Source organism: Theobroma cacao, chromosome 5, assembly GCF_053813885.1.
Source record: "Theobroma cacao isolate CCN51 chromosome 5, ASM5381388v1, whole genome shotgun sequence".
NCBI classification, from domain to species: Eukaryota; Viridiplantae; Streptophyta; class Magnoliopsida; order Malvales; family Malvaceae; genus Theobroma; species Theobroma cacao.
This window is the reverse complement of record NC_142643.1, coordinates 43,601,511-43,615,608: the sequence shown is the minus strand read 5'-3', so window position 1 is coordinate 43,615,608 and position 14,098 is coordinate 43,601,511. Positions and strand designations below refer to the sequence as shown.

The 14,098-nt window shown below is 33.5% G+C and overlaps 1 protein-coding gene across 1 annotated transcript; it reads left to right on the top strand.

Moving 5' to 3' along the window:
- The first annotated feature begins 3,622 nt into the window (after positions 1-3,622).
- Positions 3,623-5,001, top strand: SWEET9 (Nodulin MtN3 family protein). The gene is made up of 6 exons (XM_018121253.2): positions 3,623-3,674; positions 3,806-3,842; positions 3,940-4,150; positions 4,239-4,400; positions 4,600-4,719; positions 4,819-5,001. The coding sequence occupies exons 1-6, from the start codon at positions 3,623-3,625 to the stop codon at positions 4,999-5,001; spliced, it is 765 nt and encodes a 254-aa protein (XP_017976742.2).
- Positions 5,002-14,098: the final 9,097 nt, after the last annotated feature.

The following is a 14,098-nucleotide window of genomic DNA, read 5'->3' as shown; positions in this document are numbered from 1 at the left end:
ATCTTCAAAATATTTAATGTGGCAAATATTTACCCATTTATCCAAATGTACAAGTTAACTTGAAGTCGAGATTTTCTCAAATGGAGGGAACTGACGTAGATAGTCTAGTAAATGATTTCTTGGAGCAAACAGAGTGTCAAAAGCCAAAACGAAAGCCCAAAGGTCATAAATGGACATGTCCATAATTTTAGAATTTTCTTTACTTTGTTAGGAGTTCTATTAAGAATTATAGATATAATATAATTTTTTTTATTTTAATTTACTTGGACAACAAGCAAATTTAGGTTTAGGAATTTACTTTTATTGTACTCTAGAAGGGTAAAATACTTTCTTATTTAAATTTACGTACACGTCAAGTAAGGTTAGGCTATTATAAATAGCATTCTTAGACTTAGTTATTAAACAATTTTTTTTGGAATTATTAAATAATATTATATTCTTTTCGAATTTTGAGTTTAAGTTTCTGCATTTGAAACTTGATTATTAGCCTTAAAGGATTTGTCAAGTAATAGCCTTTATTTTCACGCTAACTAGCTGCGTCAATAAACATCAATGAAAATTTAGGTCTACTCTGATACCACTTGTCACGGATCTTTATTTTTAACTTAAAAGACATGCTTGATAGATAATGAAAAGCCTATATTTATATACTTAAAATCTACCCCATGCCTTATAAATGTAAGATTCATGACATAAGGCTCCACCCCTATGTCTATAAGAGAAAGTTGTAATTAATATTTTAAGGTTAACACCTTAATCTATGTGTTTTTAATTTCATTTTAATCAAATTAATGAAAGACAATTAGAAGAAACAAACATTATCTTCTAATTAACTTACTTTCAAGAAGTAGTTCAGGTTATATAAAATTGTGCCACCCAAATTAAATTATTAATAATTTAGCTATAAAACTCATACATTAATTGGTAATTTTCAAATCTCGAAAAGCCGAGCCCTCAAATTCAAGGGCATTTCCTGTTCAGCTTCAAGGAACAGGATCCATCCATAATTAAGTTAGGCTTGGAATAAGATTTGTATGGTCCGACCAAAGTTAGGCCGGTTCAAAAGCTATTTTCTCAATAAATTTTTAAAACCAAAATACAAGACGTGTATAGGTTGAAATCCCTTCTATTAATTTTTCATTCATTATGATTAAGATGAAAAGTTACATCAAGATTCCAGTTCTGAAATATTGGTTATACAAATCATAATGAAATTTTAATATATATATATATATATATATATATATATTTTTTATTGATTAATCGTTTAAATTTAAAAAAATTAAATCGATAAAATAAAATTAACAATTGTTTGCTCACTATTACTTTAACTATTAAATAAAAATATCTTTGTCGGTTTGATGCAAAAAATATTGGATCAATGTCACAATAAAACATGTAATCAGGAAAGAGTTTATACAAAATGAATAAAACCATTGGAAAAGAAAAGGGTTTGAAGCTTTGTGTAAGCTAGATTTTAAGATAAAGATTTGACATTGGATCCTGCCTCATTTTTAAGACAATTACGAAGCTAATAGATCTCCACATTTTTCTCTGTCACAAACCGCAAGAAACATTTAATCCCACGCCATGAAAAGCAGTACTTAGAGGCTTTGAGCTTCGGTTTGCTAGCTCTTTTTTTGGTATACTAGACAAGAGCATTGATCTTATAGACAAGGCTCCACCCCTATGTCTATAAGAGAAAGTTGTAATTAATATTTTAAGGTTAACACCTTAATCTATGTGTTTTTAATTTCATTTTAATCAAATTAATGAAAGACAATTAGAAGAAACAAACATTATCTTCTAATTAACTTACTTTCAAGAAGTAGTTCAGGTTATATAAAATTGTGCCACCCAAATTAAATTATTAATAATTTAGCTATAAAACTCATACATTAATTGGTAATTTTCAAATCTCGAAAAGCCAAGCCCTCAAATTCAAGGGCAATTCCTGTTCAGCTTCAAGGAACAGGATCCATCCATAATTAAGTTAGGCTTGGAATAAGATTTGTATGGTCCGACCAAAGTTAGGCCGGTTCAAAAGTTATTTTCTCAATAAATTTTTAAAACCAAAATACAAGACGTGTATAGTTTGAAATCCCTTCCATTAATTTTTCATTCATTATGATTAAGATGATAAGTTACGTCGAGATTCGAGTTCTGAAAACATGTAATCAGGAAAGAGTTGATGCAAAATGAATAAAACCATTAGAAAAGAAAAGGGTTTGAAGCTTTGTGTAAGTTAGATTTTAAGATAAAGATTTGACATTGGATCCTGCCTCATTTTTTAAGACAATTATAAAGCTAATAGATCTCCACATTTTTCTCTGTCACCAACCGCAAAGAAACATTTAATCCCACGCCATGAAAAGCAGTACTTAGAAGCTTTGAGCTTCGGTTTGCTAGCTCTTTTTTTGGTATGCAAGACAAGAGCATTGATGTTATATGCATTTGAGAGGTCTAATCAATTTACCGAAAATGGAGTTGATCTCCACTGGTACCCAAAAACCTTTTCTCCATATATTCTTGTTAAGATCCACAATTGACTAAAATCTTAAGAAAAGTAATTAATATTGATACATGTTTTAAAATTTTTTTAATATTTTCAATCACGTTTAACATATTAAAAAAGGAAAATTTTTTATTCATTATAATTATTTAATAAGTCATGTTAAGTTTCAAACTTTATGTGGTTAGGAAATAGTTGACACATATTGGATAAAATCGTTGGTTTGAGGTTTGAAGTTCTTGAGTAGATTAGATATAAGATAGAGCTAATAAATCTCGTACTGTTTCTAGTACAAAACGGCGATGAACATTTGACCAGCAAGCAATGACACAAAAGTTTTGTTTTACTCTTTTTTTGGTACACAAGACAAAAGGCCTTGATGTTATATGTATTTGAGTGGCTAATCTGCTTTGCATTTTCCAATCAATAAACTGAAAATGGACTCATCTCCTCACGTTCTTCTGATTAAATAGTTAACTACTTGCTGGGGATTGTAAAGATCTTTCAAGTTGTGGATGAAGTTCACAGGTAACAAAATTTATCATGTTAATGTACAAATTTTGTAAAGGGGAGGAGGCCAAAACAGAATTTTAACTTTTGTTATGGCTGAGAGAAGGGTGAATCATGGGACTTACAATTGCCTAGGATGGCAGCCACCCACGTAGCCCACTCTTTTTCCCGCCATTATTACAGCCATGAATTATATAAATTTCTTAATGTCAGCAGGTACCAGAGCTAGACTAAGCAATATAATTAGGGGAAACCCAGGGGCGGAGGGAGCGGTTGCTAGAAGGGGGCCCCCAAAAGTTCTAAACATTTATAATTTTTTTTAGTTTTTTTTTTAATATTTATAATTTTATCTTTATTTTTTAATAAATTTTATAATTTTATCTTTTGAATATTAAATTTTTTATTTTTATTTTTTAAAACTTAAAACCTTAATTCCGCTCCTACAAAAGTCAAACTACAATAATTTCCACGGTTCCTGTGGTTATATAAATAATGGGATTGAGGAGTGTTGGGACTTAAGTTGATCCCCGGTGAGAAAGAGGTGTCATACTGTCATATCCATTGTTTCAGTCTTTTGACATTATCAACTGCAATACTAGAATGGGATTCTTGGCACCTCACCATCAGCTGGCTTTCATATTTGGTCTCTTAGGTATAAGCACTATAATAAATTTGGCTTAAAGCATTGCAACGGAGTATTCCGCACCTGTAAATACCTTTAGCTCATTCATTTTTGCTCTTACGTAGTGTGCATGATCTTCCTTTGTTTCTTGTTTTATGTAGGTAACATTGTTTCGTTCTTAGTGTTCTTGGCACCAGTGTAAGAGTCTTGATCCGTTTCTTGACAGCCTTACATTTATGTTTTGCTCATCAAACTTGGGAACATTGCTAATATCTCCATCTGCTGTCTCCGTCAGGCCAACTTTCTATCAAATTTGCAAGAAAAAAACTGCTCAAGGTTACCATTCAATTCCTTCTATGGTTGCACTTTCCAGTGCAATGATGTTACTGTACTACGGTATACTTAAGACGAATGCGGTTCTAATCATCAGCATCAACGTCATAGGATGTGCTATAGAAATTATCTATCTAGTTTTATACATTATATATGCTCCTAAGAGGGAAAAGGTAACGTTTGTTACATGCAAATTATGATGAAACTCAAAACAAAATTTGTTTTGGTATTGAAAAGATTCATTTGTTTCGGAACTTGCAGGTTTCAACAATGAAGTTCATACTGCTGTTCAACATGGGAGGCTATGGCTTGATCATCTTACTCACCAATTTATTAACAGAAGGGTCCAAACGTGTGACTGTCATGGGATGGATCTGTGCCGTTTACAATGTTGCCGTATTTGCTTCTCCTTTAAGCATCATGGTTTGTAGCTACAACAACAGTTTTCTTTCTTTGTTTTTTCAAACTTATAACACAGGGAATCTCACTTGTCTTGAAAACTCCTGAGCGCTTCGGTTGATAAGTCTATTGGTCGGTTTCTATGATAATCTTACTCTCATTACTTCCGATTTCTTCTTCATCTCTTTAGTTGACGAAAAGGATCATATTTTGATAATTACAGAGGCATGTCGTAAGGACTAAAAGTGTGGAACACATGCCATTTTCTCTTTCCCTTTTCCTCACGTTATGCGCCACTATGTGGTTCTTCTATGGACTCTTCGTGATGGATTTCTTCATTGCAGTAAGTCATACATACATTATTTCTTTTAAAGAAAACATCAATTCTTTTTACTTCAGTAGACTAACATGGAAAATACATTTATGGTATTTATATGTTCAGTTGCCAAATGTGTTGGGATTTTTGTTTGGAATAGCTCAAATGATCCTCTATGTCACATACAAGAATCCAAACAAGGATGTTGAAATGCAGCAAGAAGTAGATACAGAGTTAAAGCTGAGCTCATTGGAGGATGCAAATCCATGCAAAGCAGATCAACAACAAGAAATCAGAGAAGCCTGTTGAATCAGACATGATGAATAATGTTTGGTCACGTCAATGGAGAAACAATAAATCCTGTTATAATTAACTTGCATATTAGGAATACTTATTTATAATTTTAAATATGCAGACAATTATTGTTGGTTTTCTTTCTTTACATGTTGTTAGTGGCATTAGTTGTCAGTTTGAATTTCTTGTTCAATTATGGTTCTGCCCTCTTGTACTTGAAATTTTAAAAGCCAAGATGTCTTGAATGAAAACATAACTTTATTAGCCTTTGTTTTGCTAATATTCTTATCCTAAGCTTTTTCTCAATTTTTATCCTTTTCTTTTTCAATTTGTTTATATGGTATCAGAGCTCCCAAGGATCTCAAGGGATCTGTGAAACTTCTTTTATCTTTCCTTTTACCCTCAAAACAAAGAAAAACCATGCTTGCACCTATGAAACCCGAAACCAACAAAAAAAACTCAATGACCTCCTCCAACTTCAGTTCACCTTCACCACCTATTTTCACAAGTGTAACCTTTTCTATATGGAGTGTTAAAATTGAAGCCTACTTGAAAGCTTTCGATTGTGGGAAGTTGTAGAAACCGAGAATGAGCCATTGGAACTAAGGAGAGATCCTACTGTTGCACAAATCCAGCAACATAATGAAGAAGTTGTTAAAAATACAAGGCACTATCTTGTATACACTCGACAGTTTCAAATTCCATCTTTACTCACATAATGGCCTACGAGACAGCCAAAGAGGCGTGAGACAAGCTTAAGGAGCATTACTAGTGAAGTGCCCATACATGTCAATTAATTTTTCACTACGCAGGTGTACGTATAAGATAGATAGTATATAAGCAAGCAGAGTATCGGTCCTACAAGGAATTGATCTAAAATTTTGCTAAGTACTAAAATTAGAACAAGTTAATCTTATCCAAACAATCAATATCAAATAACTAATTTAATTAACTAAAAATACTTAACCAAAATTTTAAACTAAGAAAAATCAAAATAATAATAACTAGAGTAAAAATCAAATCAAACAAACCTAGAATTATAATATCTCTCACACTTCATCTAAGTCTTACCTCTCCTCCTTAACTTATTTCAATGGGTTAAATTGCTAACCTAGAGTCCTAAATTATTTATAAGGGTCTCACGACTTATCTTATAAAAATATCTATTTTAACCAAAACATTATATCCCTTTATGAATTGAAGTTAAAACAGATTCATTAAATTCATGCTCTAATATGACTACATTTGGCTTATAGGTATATCTCTATCCTATACGCAAATCAATTAAAAGATTATATACTATTCCAATTTTAGTCTACTCTAAACTCTCTTTCCCAAGTTTGTTTAGGTTTCTAAATCAATTTAATTGGTGGCCAAGCAATTAAAGGCATTAAAAACAAATTAGAATAAACAACTCAATTCTCATTAAAGATAAGTAAGAAAGAGATTAAAAACTTAGATTACATATGAGCTCAATTGCAATCCTAGAAAAAAAAATTAGCTACTCATAATTGCAAAAATAAATAACATTATAATAATTTCAACCATTGAAAGTAACAAGAAAAATAAAAGCTAAGGAAGAAAACAAAACAATAATTGTCGTCTTGATCTCACAGTTTCAGCCTCAACTTCTAACTTCTTGAGTCTCCCAAAAGTTGTCTCTCCAATATTCTTAAAATATATCCTATTTATACTAATAAACTTAACCTATAATTCCCTAAATTGACCTATGGTTTAATTGGGCTTAAAAGTGTAATTAGAGGCCCAAAAAATCAATTATCAGTCCTTAACAATTTTCATTCCCGATACAGTATGTCTAACCATCTTTTGACGTGATTTTCTCTATCTTCGATGTAGAACTGGGCAAAGTTCAATGGTCCAAGAATCGCATCATTTGGAGTTCTGTGGTGTGAGTTATGGCCAAAATACTAAAGCATATGCAAGCAGACTTTCGGATCTTTCAACACCTTACTTTTCAAATTTAAACCCAATTCTTTTAATTCTTACAAAAAATATAAAAACTAATAAATAATAACCAAATTAAAAGAAATAACATAAAATTAAAATAACTCACTTAAAAATAAATCAATTATAAAAACAACTAAAAATTAAGCAAATTATAATTAAAAATTGAGGACTTAGCTAATATTTAATAACAAAATTGGACTAAAATAATTTTATAAAATAGAATTATCAGTACATGGCAGATGCAAGTGCTTAATTTATGAAGGGAGTACAATGATAAGGTTATGAAGATAGCTAATCAACTAAGGCTTCCCGGTGAAGAATTGAATGAGATGAGAATAGTCAACAAACTATTAATAAATTTGCTTGAAAAATTTGAGTCCAAGATCTCATCATTGGAGGACACCAAAGATCTTTCAACTTTCACCATGATCGAGCTTGTCAACACTCTCCAAGCTCAAAAACATAGAAGAGCCATAAGAAGTGATGACAAAAGTGAAAGTGCTTTGCTAATAAAGCATAAATTAGGCACTAATAGTGGCACCAAGAATAAAGAGATGAAGAAAAGAAAACCAAATGGAAAACACCCTCCATGCTAACATTACAAAAAACAAAATCATCCTAAGAAATATTGCTGGTTCAAACCGATTGTGAGATGTAACACCTCAACTTGGCCATGCTGTGATGGTCTACAAGACCAAGGCAAACAACCAGAAAGAAAAGTAGTAGTGGTTGAACACCAAGAAGAGATAGAAGAAGTTTTATTCATAGCAAAGATATCTAAAGTTTTAAAAAAGGATAAGATAAGGTTCATTGATAGTGCATGTTCGAATCACATCACTGACATTGACAATATTTTTGCCAACTTGGATAGAAACTTCAAATCTCAAGTTGAAATTGGCAATGGGGAATTTCTTAAGATTTGTGGAAGAGGCACAATTGAACTAGAAACTATTGTTGAATTTTTTCACTCAAGTGCACGTATTGCAACAAGTAATATAGAGGTAAATAAAGTGTCGAATCCCATAGGAAATTGTACAAACTTGAGCAAATACTAAAATTATGGCAAACTAATTTTATCCAAGTAATAAAAATTAAAAGATTAACTAAACGTAAAATTGAACTAACAAATTAAAATTAATAATTGAATAGCAAAATTTACTAGAAAAACAGTTGATTAAAAGCTTAAGATTACGATATCCCTCAACACTTCATCTGAATCCTCTTTCTCTCTCTAAACTTAATTCAATGGATCAAGTTGCTAACCTAGAATCCTAAGCTATTTACAAGTCTCTGTCGAAGTGATCATAAAAATATTTATCTCAATTAATTTACTATATATCTATGTAAATTCAATTAAAGTCAGATTCATTAAGCTCATGTTTTAATCTTGGCTACATGCAACACATAAGTATATGTCAATTCTACAAGCAAATCTAATCACCTAATCAACTAAGTGAATTTGAACACATGCTATTTCATTCATGGCCTAATCTAAACTCCTTTCGTTAAGTTATATTTAGATATCCAAATCAATTTAATTGGTGATCAAGCAATTAAAAGCATTAAATACAGAATTGGAATAAACGACTCAATTTTCATTGAAAATAGGCAAAAGAGTGATTAAAAATTCAAATTACATATTGAGTTCCATCATAATCCTAGGAAAAGGTAAATTAGCTCATAATATTAACTAAAGACATCATCCAAAGAAAATTAACCAATAATCCAAGTCAAGGAAAAAAAGAGAAAAATAAAAGTAGAGAGAGAAACTAATAGTTTGAAGCTTTCTTATCTATATTCTCTCTTGAATTCTTTTACTTTCTTGCTTTGCTTTTGGCTCTTTTTCTCTAGAATAGTTGCTTACCTTCCTCTACTCAAAACCTCTGAAAAACATTCGTTAAATAGTCCACAAAAGTTCTAATTTTGGAAATCTTATAACATGTAGTATATGGAAACATGTCTGGCGCTGCAATGTCGTGGCCTCGGGCCAATGTGTGGTGCTCTACTTTTAAGCTAGGGCCACAACCTCACTTCACCAGCACTTCAGCACTATGCTCTCTGGTCTTACTATGGAGTGCTGGTGCATCTTGGCGCTGCAACCTTGAGCAACTCAAGGCCGCGGCCCTCACTTCTTTATGCTGCCTTGTGCAGAACTGCCACAATCTAGCCTCTTCCAATGCAATTTTCACCTCAATCTGATCTGAACTAAGCAAATAATAAACATTAAAGTTGTAGCCCTATATCTTAGATTTCTAATGGCTTAAGAATCACGTCAGTTGGACTTCTATAGCTCAATTTATACTTAAAATACTACAGCATATACGAACAAAACCACCACCATACTTGCATAGATTTTCATCAACTAAGCTCTTTTCATCAAATTTCCTAAAAAAGTAATAAAATAAGTCAACAATAGCTAAACTTAAAGTAATTTAAAGCAAAATAACATAAAATTGAACTAAAATAACTTAAACTAGACTAATCAACATCTATTAAACTAAATTAAGAAAAATAACTAAAATACTTAACTTCCAAATCTAAAATTTCAGAAAAGTTTGCTACTTAAGCCCTCAAAATGTGACAAAATAACTCTATATAATAAAGTTATCAAAAACTCCTAAAGGTAAGAAGACAATTCCTAATAATTTGTATTCACAAAAAGTGAGCTATAACTTGCTTAGTGTTGGGCAATTACTTGAAGAACATTATTTACTTGTGTTTGAGGACAAGTTGTGCACTATATTTGATCCTAGTGGTAAAAAGTCATTCTCTATTGTCATGAAGAACAAGTGTTTTCCTTTAGAATGGAAGGAAACACATCATCAAGCTTACTAATGCCTAACTGATCAGACTGAACTATGACATAAAAGGCTTGGTCATGTGAATCATGATTCCTTAAAGTGCATGGTGTCATGAACCAACCTTGTATAAGGCTATGACAAGGTAAAATTCCTTAAGTAAGTGAGTCTTTTGTACCTTTAAGGGAGATGGCCCCCCTTTCAAACATTATAATGGCTCTTGATGACATCTCTAGAAATACTTGTTAAGTCTTTATGGGGAAAGACCTTTTAGGAAAAAAATGTTCCCATCTTAAGCATTGTAATGGCTATTGGTGAAATACTTGTAAAATCTTGTAAACTCTTTATAAGGGGTGAACAGTCAGTGAATTGTTAGGTTGTCTCACTAGTTCAGGTGTGTCTGTACTTAACCATCTAGGGCTGCCCCTATGGCCAGATGATGGCACGTTCCTTCTCTTTGGTATGCCCTTTGATTTTAATATTGCTTTCCATGACTTAACTAGTGGCTATGATTCATGTTATTCAGATATAATCAAGCAATTGGCTAACCTGAGTGGAAACGTCCACTCAAGTTGTCGTAACGTGCGGGTCCGGGAACCCGATCGCTAGACGTGAATGTGAAAACTCACTAAAAAATTTTAACTAGGAGTCGCCACCAATCTTTTTTTTTACTACTAGGTGCGATTGGCCACCTATTGACTCGATTCTAATCGATGCAAACTTAAATTAATTTTAAGCCCACCGAAAAGAATCTTAAACCGGTCTACAACTTTTTGGATCTAGGTTCGGGAGTACGGTTACGCCCGGGGAAGGATTAGCACCCCTCGGACGCCCGTTCCATGAACGGTACCATTTTAGATTATCCTATTGGGCTTTGATTTTTAATTTCACTAGATTTCTTTAATTATTATTTTTTATTTTATCTCCTATTTAACCTAAAATGGAATGCAAATGGGTGGTGTGATGAAATGCATGGCGTGAGATAAAAATGCCGGACAAATAACCTTTTATCGAGGATATTTTCTGAATCCGCCCATCATACTGGTGGGATTCGGGATATTCTCTCACCTAAGGAATTATCCGAGAAACTCGCCTTCGCAAATTCGACGAATAATTCCCGTCATCGGGGTCATCGTACGTTTCCTTTTTAAAATAATATTCTTGTGCATAATGAACCTAATTCGGGCAAAAGCCTTTTATTGAAGATGGTTCTCGAGCCCTCCCATCATACTGGTGGGACTCGAGGACATCTTTTCACCTAAGGAATTTTTCGAGAAATACCCGCCTTCGCAGGATCCCCGCAAGATCCCATCATCGGGGCTTAAACTTGAAAACAGAAATATTTATATGCAATGATATGTATGATGCAATACATATATGCTATGCTAATGCAATTATCTATATTTTTTGTTATTATTAATTATTTTTATTTTATTATCATATTTCCTATTTTTATTTCTTATTATTATTATTTTCTTTTTATTTTTATCTTTATATTTTTTTGTTCTAAGTTCTTATGTTTTCCATTTATACTTAGACAAATTGCTTATAACTCTATATTATTTTAGTGAATAAAAATTATATATTTTTTATTATATTATTTTTATTTTATATATATTTTTTATATTTTTATTATTATATATTTTTCATAAGCAATCTTTTATTGAAACCTAATGCCTAAGATCTTATATATTATTTTTATTTTTTTATCTTTATCTTCATATTTCTTATAGTTTATGCCACTTAATGCTCAATATTTAATTTTAAATTAGTTATTTTTATTATTATTTATTTATTTATTTATTTATTTATTTAATGTCATGTATATTATATTTCCGTAAATTAATTATTTATCATATGTTTGAATTGTTGTTACTTTATCATTATTTATTACTTATTATTTATTTTTATCAAGTAATTTTATCAAGTAATTTTTTTGTATAATCAAGCTCTTTATTTACTAAGGATTTCGGAATCTTGAAATCGAGACCCTCCCATCATACTGGTGGGGCCTTGATTCGGATTTCGAGCCTAGGGAACATAAACTCGGGATTGCGACTTCTCGCATCTCGATCGATTATCCCATCATCGGCAAATCATTTTATTAATTATATATATATATTTTTAAAAGAATTAACTTTACAATATTGATTCTCATACCTATTTTATTATTTTTAATGCTTAATCTAATAATAATTTTTTAATTTCTTAATTTAATATTTTAGCCTATCATTTGTTTTATTCATTTATATTATTATTTTATTATTGTTGTTTTTGTTATTTACCTATTTTTTTATGTTTTCTATTTTAATGATTTTGATTTTTTATTTATTATTATTTTTTTATATTTTTAATTTATATTACCGTGTTATTATACTACGTTCTCATTATTTTACTAACAAAATGCTACATTAAGCAAATCACCATAACTATCATAAACAAAAAGCCCAAGATTTAAAACTTACCCAAGATTCAAGCCCGACTTAGCCCAGTACGCATAAGTCCGGCAGAAAGCCCATGAGCATGCCCCAAGTATTCAGCCTCCTTGAGCCAAAACGCGATCGTTTTGAATGTCCTTGAACTGCCCAAACGTATTCCCCAAAACGACACCGTTTAGCTTTAAGCACTAATTATAAAACCCCCTTATTCTTTCTTTTCTTCCCATTTCTCTCTTTCATTTTCTCTCTCTACCTATAAACTCTCTGACTTCTCTCTACACTCTTCTTTCCGGCGACAGATCTGGTGGCGTCGATGGTCGGGGCCCCTTCTCGCGTCGGCGAACTCTTCCTTGCGGCGTGGGTCGAGTCGGCCCTCCCCAACCGGCGACAGATCTGGTGGCGCGACGGGTTCTCTTACGGTCGGCCTCCCCAACCGGTAGCGTCGCTCCTCGCCTGGGTCGGCTCTTCCTTCCGACGACAGATCTGGCGGCGTCGATGGTCGGGCTCCTTCTCGCGTCGGCGAACTCTTCCTTGCGGCGTGGGTCAAGTCGGCTCTCCCCAACCGGCGACAGATCTGGTGGCGTCGGGTTCTCTTATGGTCGGCCTCCCCAACCGGTGGTGTCGCTCCTCGCCTGGGTCGGCTCTTCCTTCCGGCGACAGATCTGGCGGCGTCGATCGGTCTTCTCTGGCCGGACTCCCTTTTTCCTTCTCCCTGCACACGCTTTCTTCTTTTCGGTTCTTTTTTCGGATATCTCTCTTCGATTTCTTTTGTGGAATTTTTGTGTGGCCGCTGGGAATTTTTTTTTTGCAGATTCCTGATTGTGGGTTTTTTGTTTTGGCTGTTAGACTAGGGATTTTCTTTGCAGGTGATCCCCCGAAATGCTACAGTGCCCCCTCTCCTTTATACCCGATTCTCGGGTTCTGGAGGGGGCACGCCCCATTGCCTTGTCCCTGGGCACCCAGGGGCAAGTTCCACTATCCTGCCAGACGCGAATTCTTCGCGTCTGGCAGGTGAGAGAGGTGCCTGGCAGGGTGCGTCCGCACCCTGTCAGTCGTACCTCTCTCCCCCTTTTTTTCATCATTTTTTGTTTATTATATTTTTAATTTAGTGTCTACACAAGTGTTGCATAAACTATCGAGTACTTAAGCAAAGAGGGCGTAGTTCGTGACAGCTAGGATCAGAGCATAGACGAGAAGTGCTGAGTGAAAGAGTAATCACAGTGACCACGTGAAGTTCACTAGAGGACCATTAGAGGATTGATGAGCTAGAGGCCACGAAAGCTCAGATGGCCTTGCTAGAGCGAATAGATGAAATGGAGATAACCTAGCAAAAACTGTGCGAGATGATTACTACCCTGAATGATGAGACCAAGGATGCGTTGCAAGCTTAGGTAAATCTTTTGGTTATTGCTGTAGGTAATACTAGTGCAAACATAGGAGATCGAGGTAAAAGGGTCAAAATGCTGGAGCCTAAGCAATACGAAGGGGCTAAAGATTCTAACGAGTTGAAGAACTTTTTTTTATATATAAAGTAGTATTTTTGAACTGTGCACGTAGAGTTGAATGAGGATAAAGTGGCAATGGCTTCAATATATCTTGCTAAATAAGCAAAGTTATGGTGGCATTCCAAATTCATTGATGGTTAATGTCGCATCAACACTTGGGCGGACCTCAAGCAAGAACTGAAGAACTAGTTTTTTCTGAGAATGTTGAGTACATGGAGCAATGGAAGCTACAGGAGTTGTCACAAACAGAATCAGTGCGAGAGTTCATAAAGAACTTATCTACTCTAATGCTAGATATCAAGGATACGACTGAACAGGATAGACTGCTCTATTTACTCGAGAGTTTGAAACCATGGGCGAGGACGGAGCTACAGCAACAAAAGGTATAGGATGTGACTTTTAC

Coding starts and splice junctions, on each gene's coding strand:
- SWEET9 (XM_018121253.2), top strand. CDS start 3,623: ATGGGATTCTTGGCACCTCACCATCAGCTGGCTTTCATATTTGGTCTC. Junction 3,675..3,805: donor TTTCATATTTGGTCTCTTAG/GTATAAGCACTA, acceptor TGTTTTATGTAG/GTAACATTGTTTCGTTCTTA. Junction 4,720..4,818: donor TGATGGATTTCTTCATTGCA/GTAAGTCATACA, acceptor TTATATGTTCAG/TTGCCAAATGTGTTGGGATT.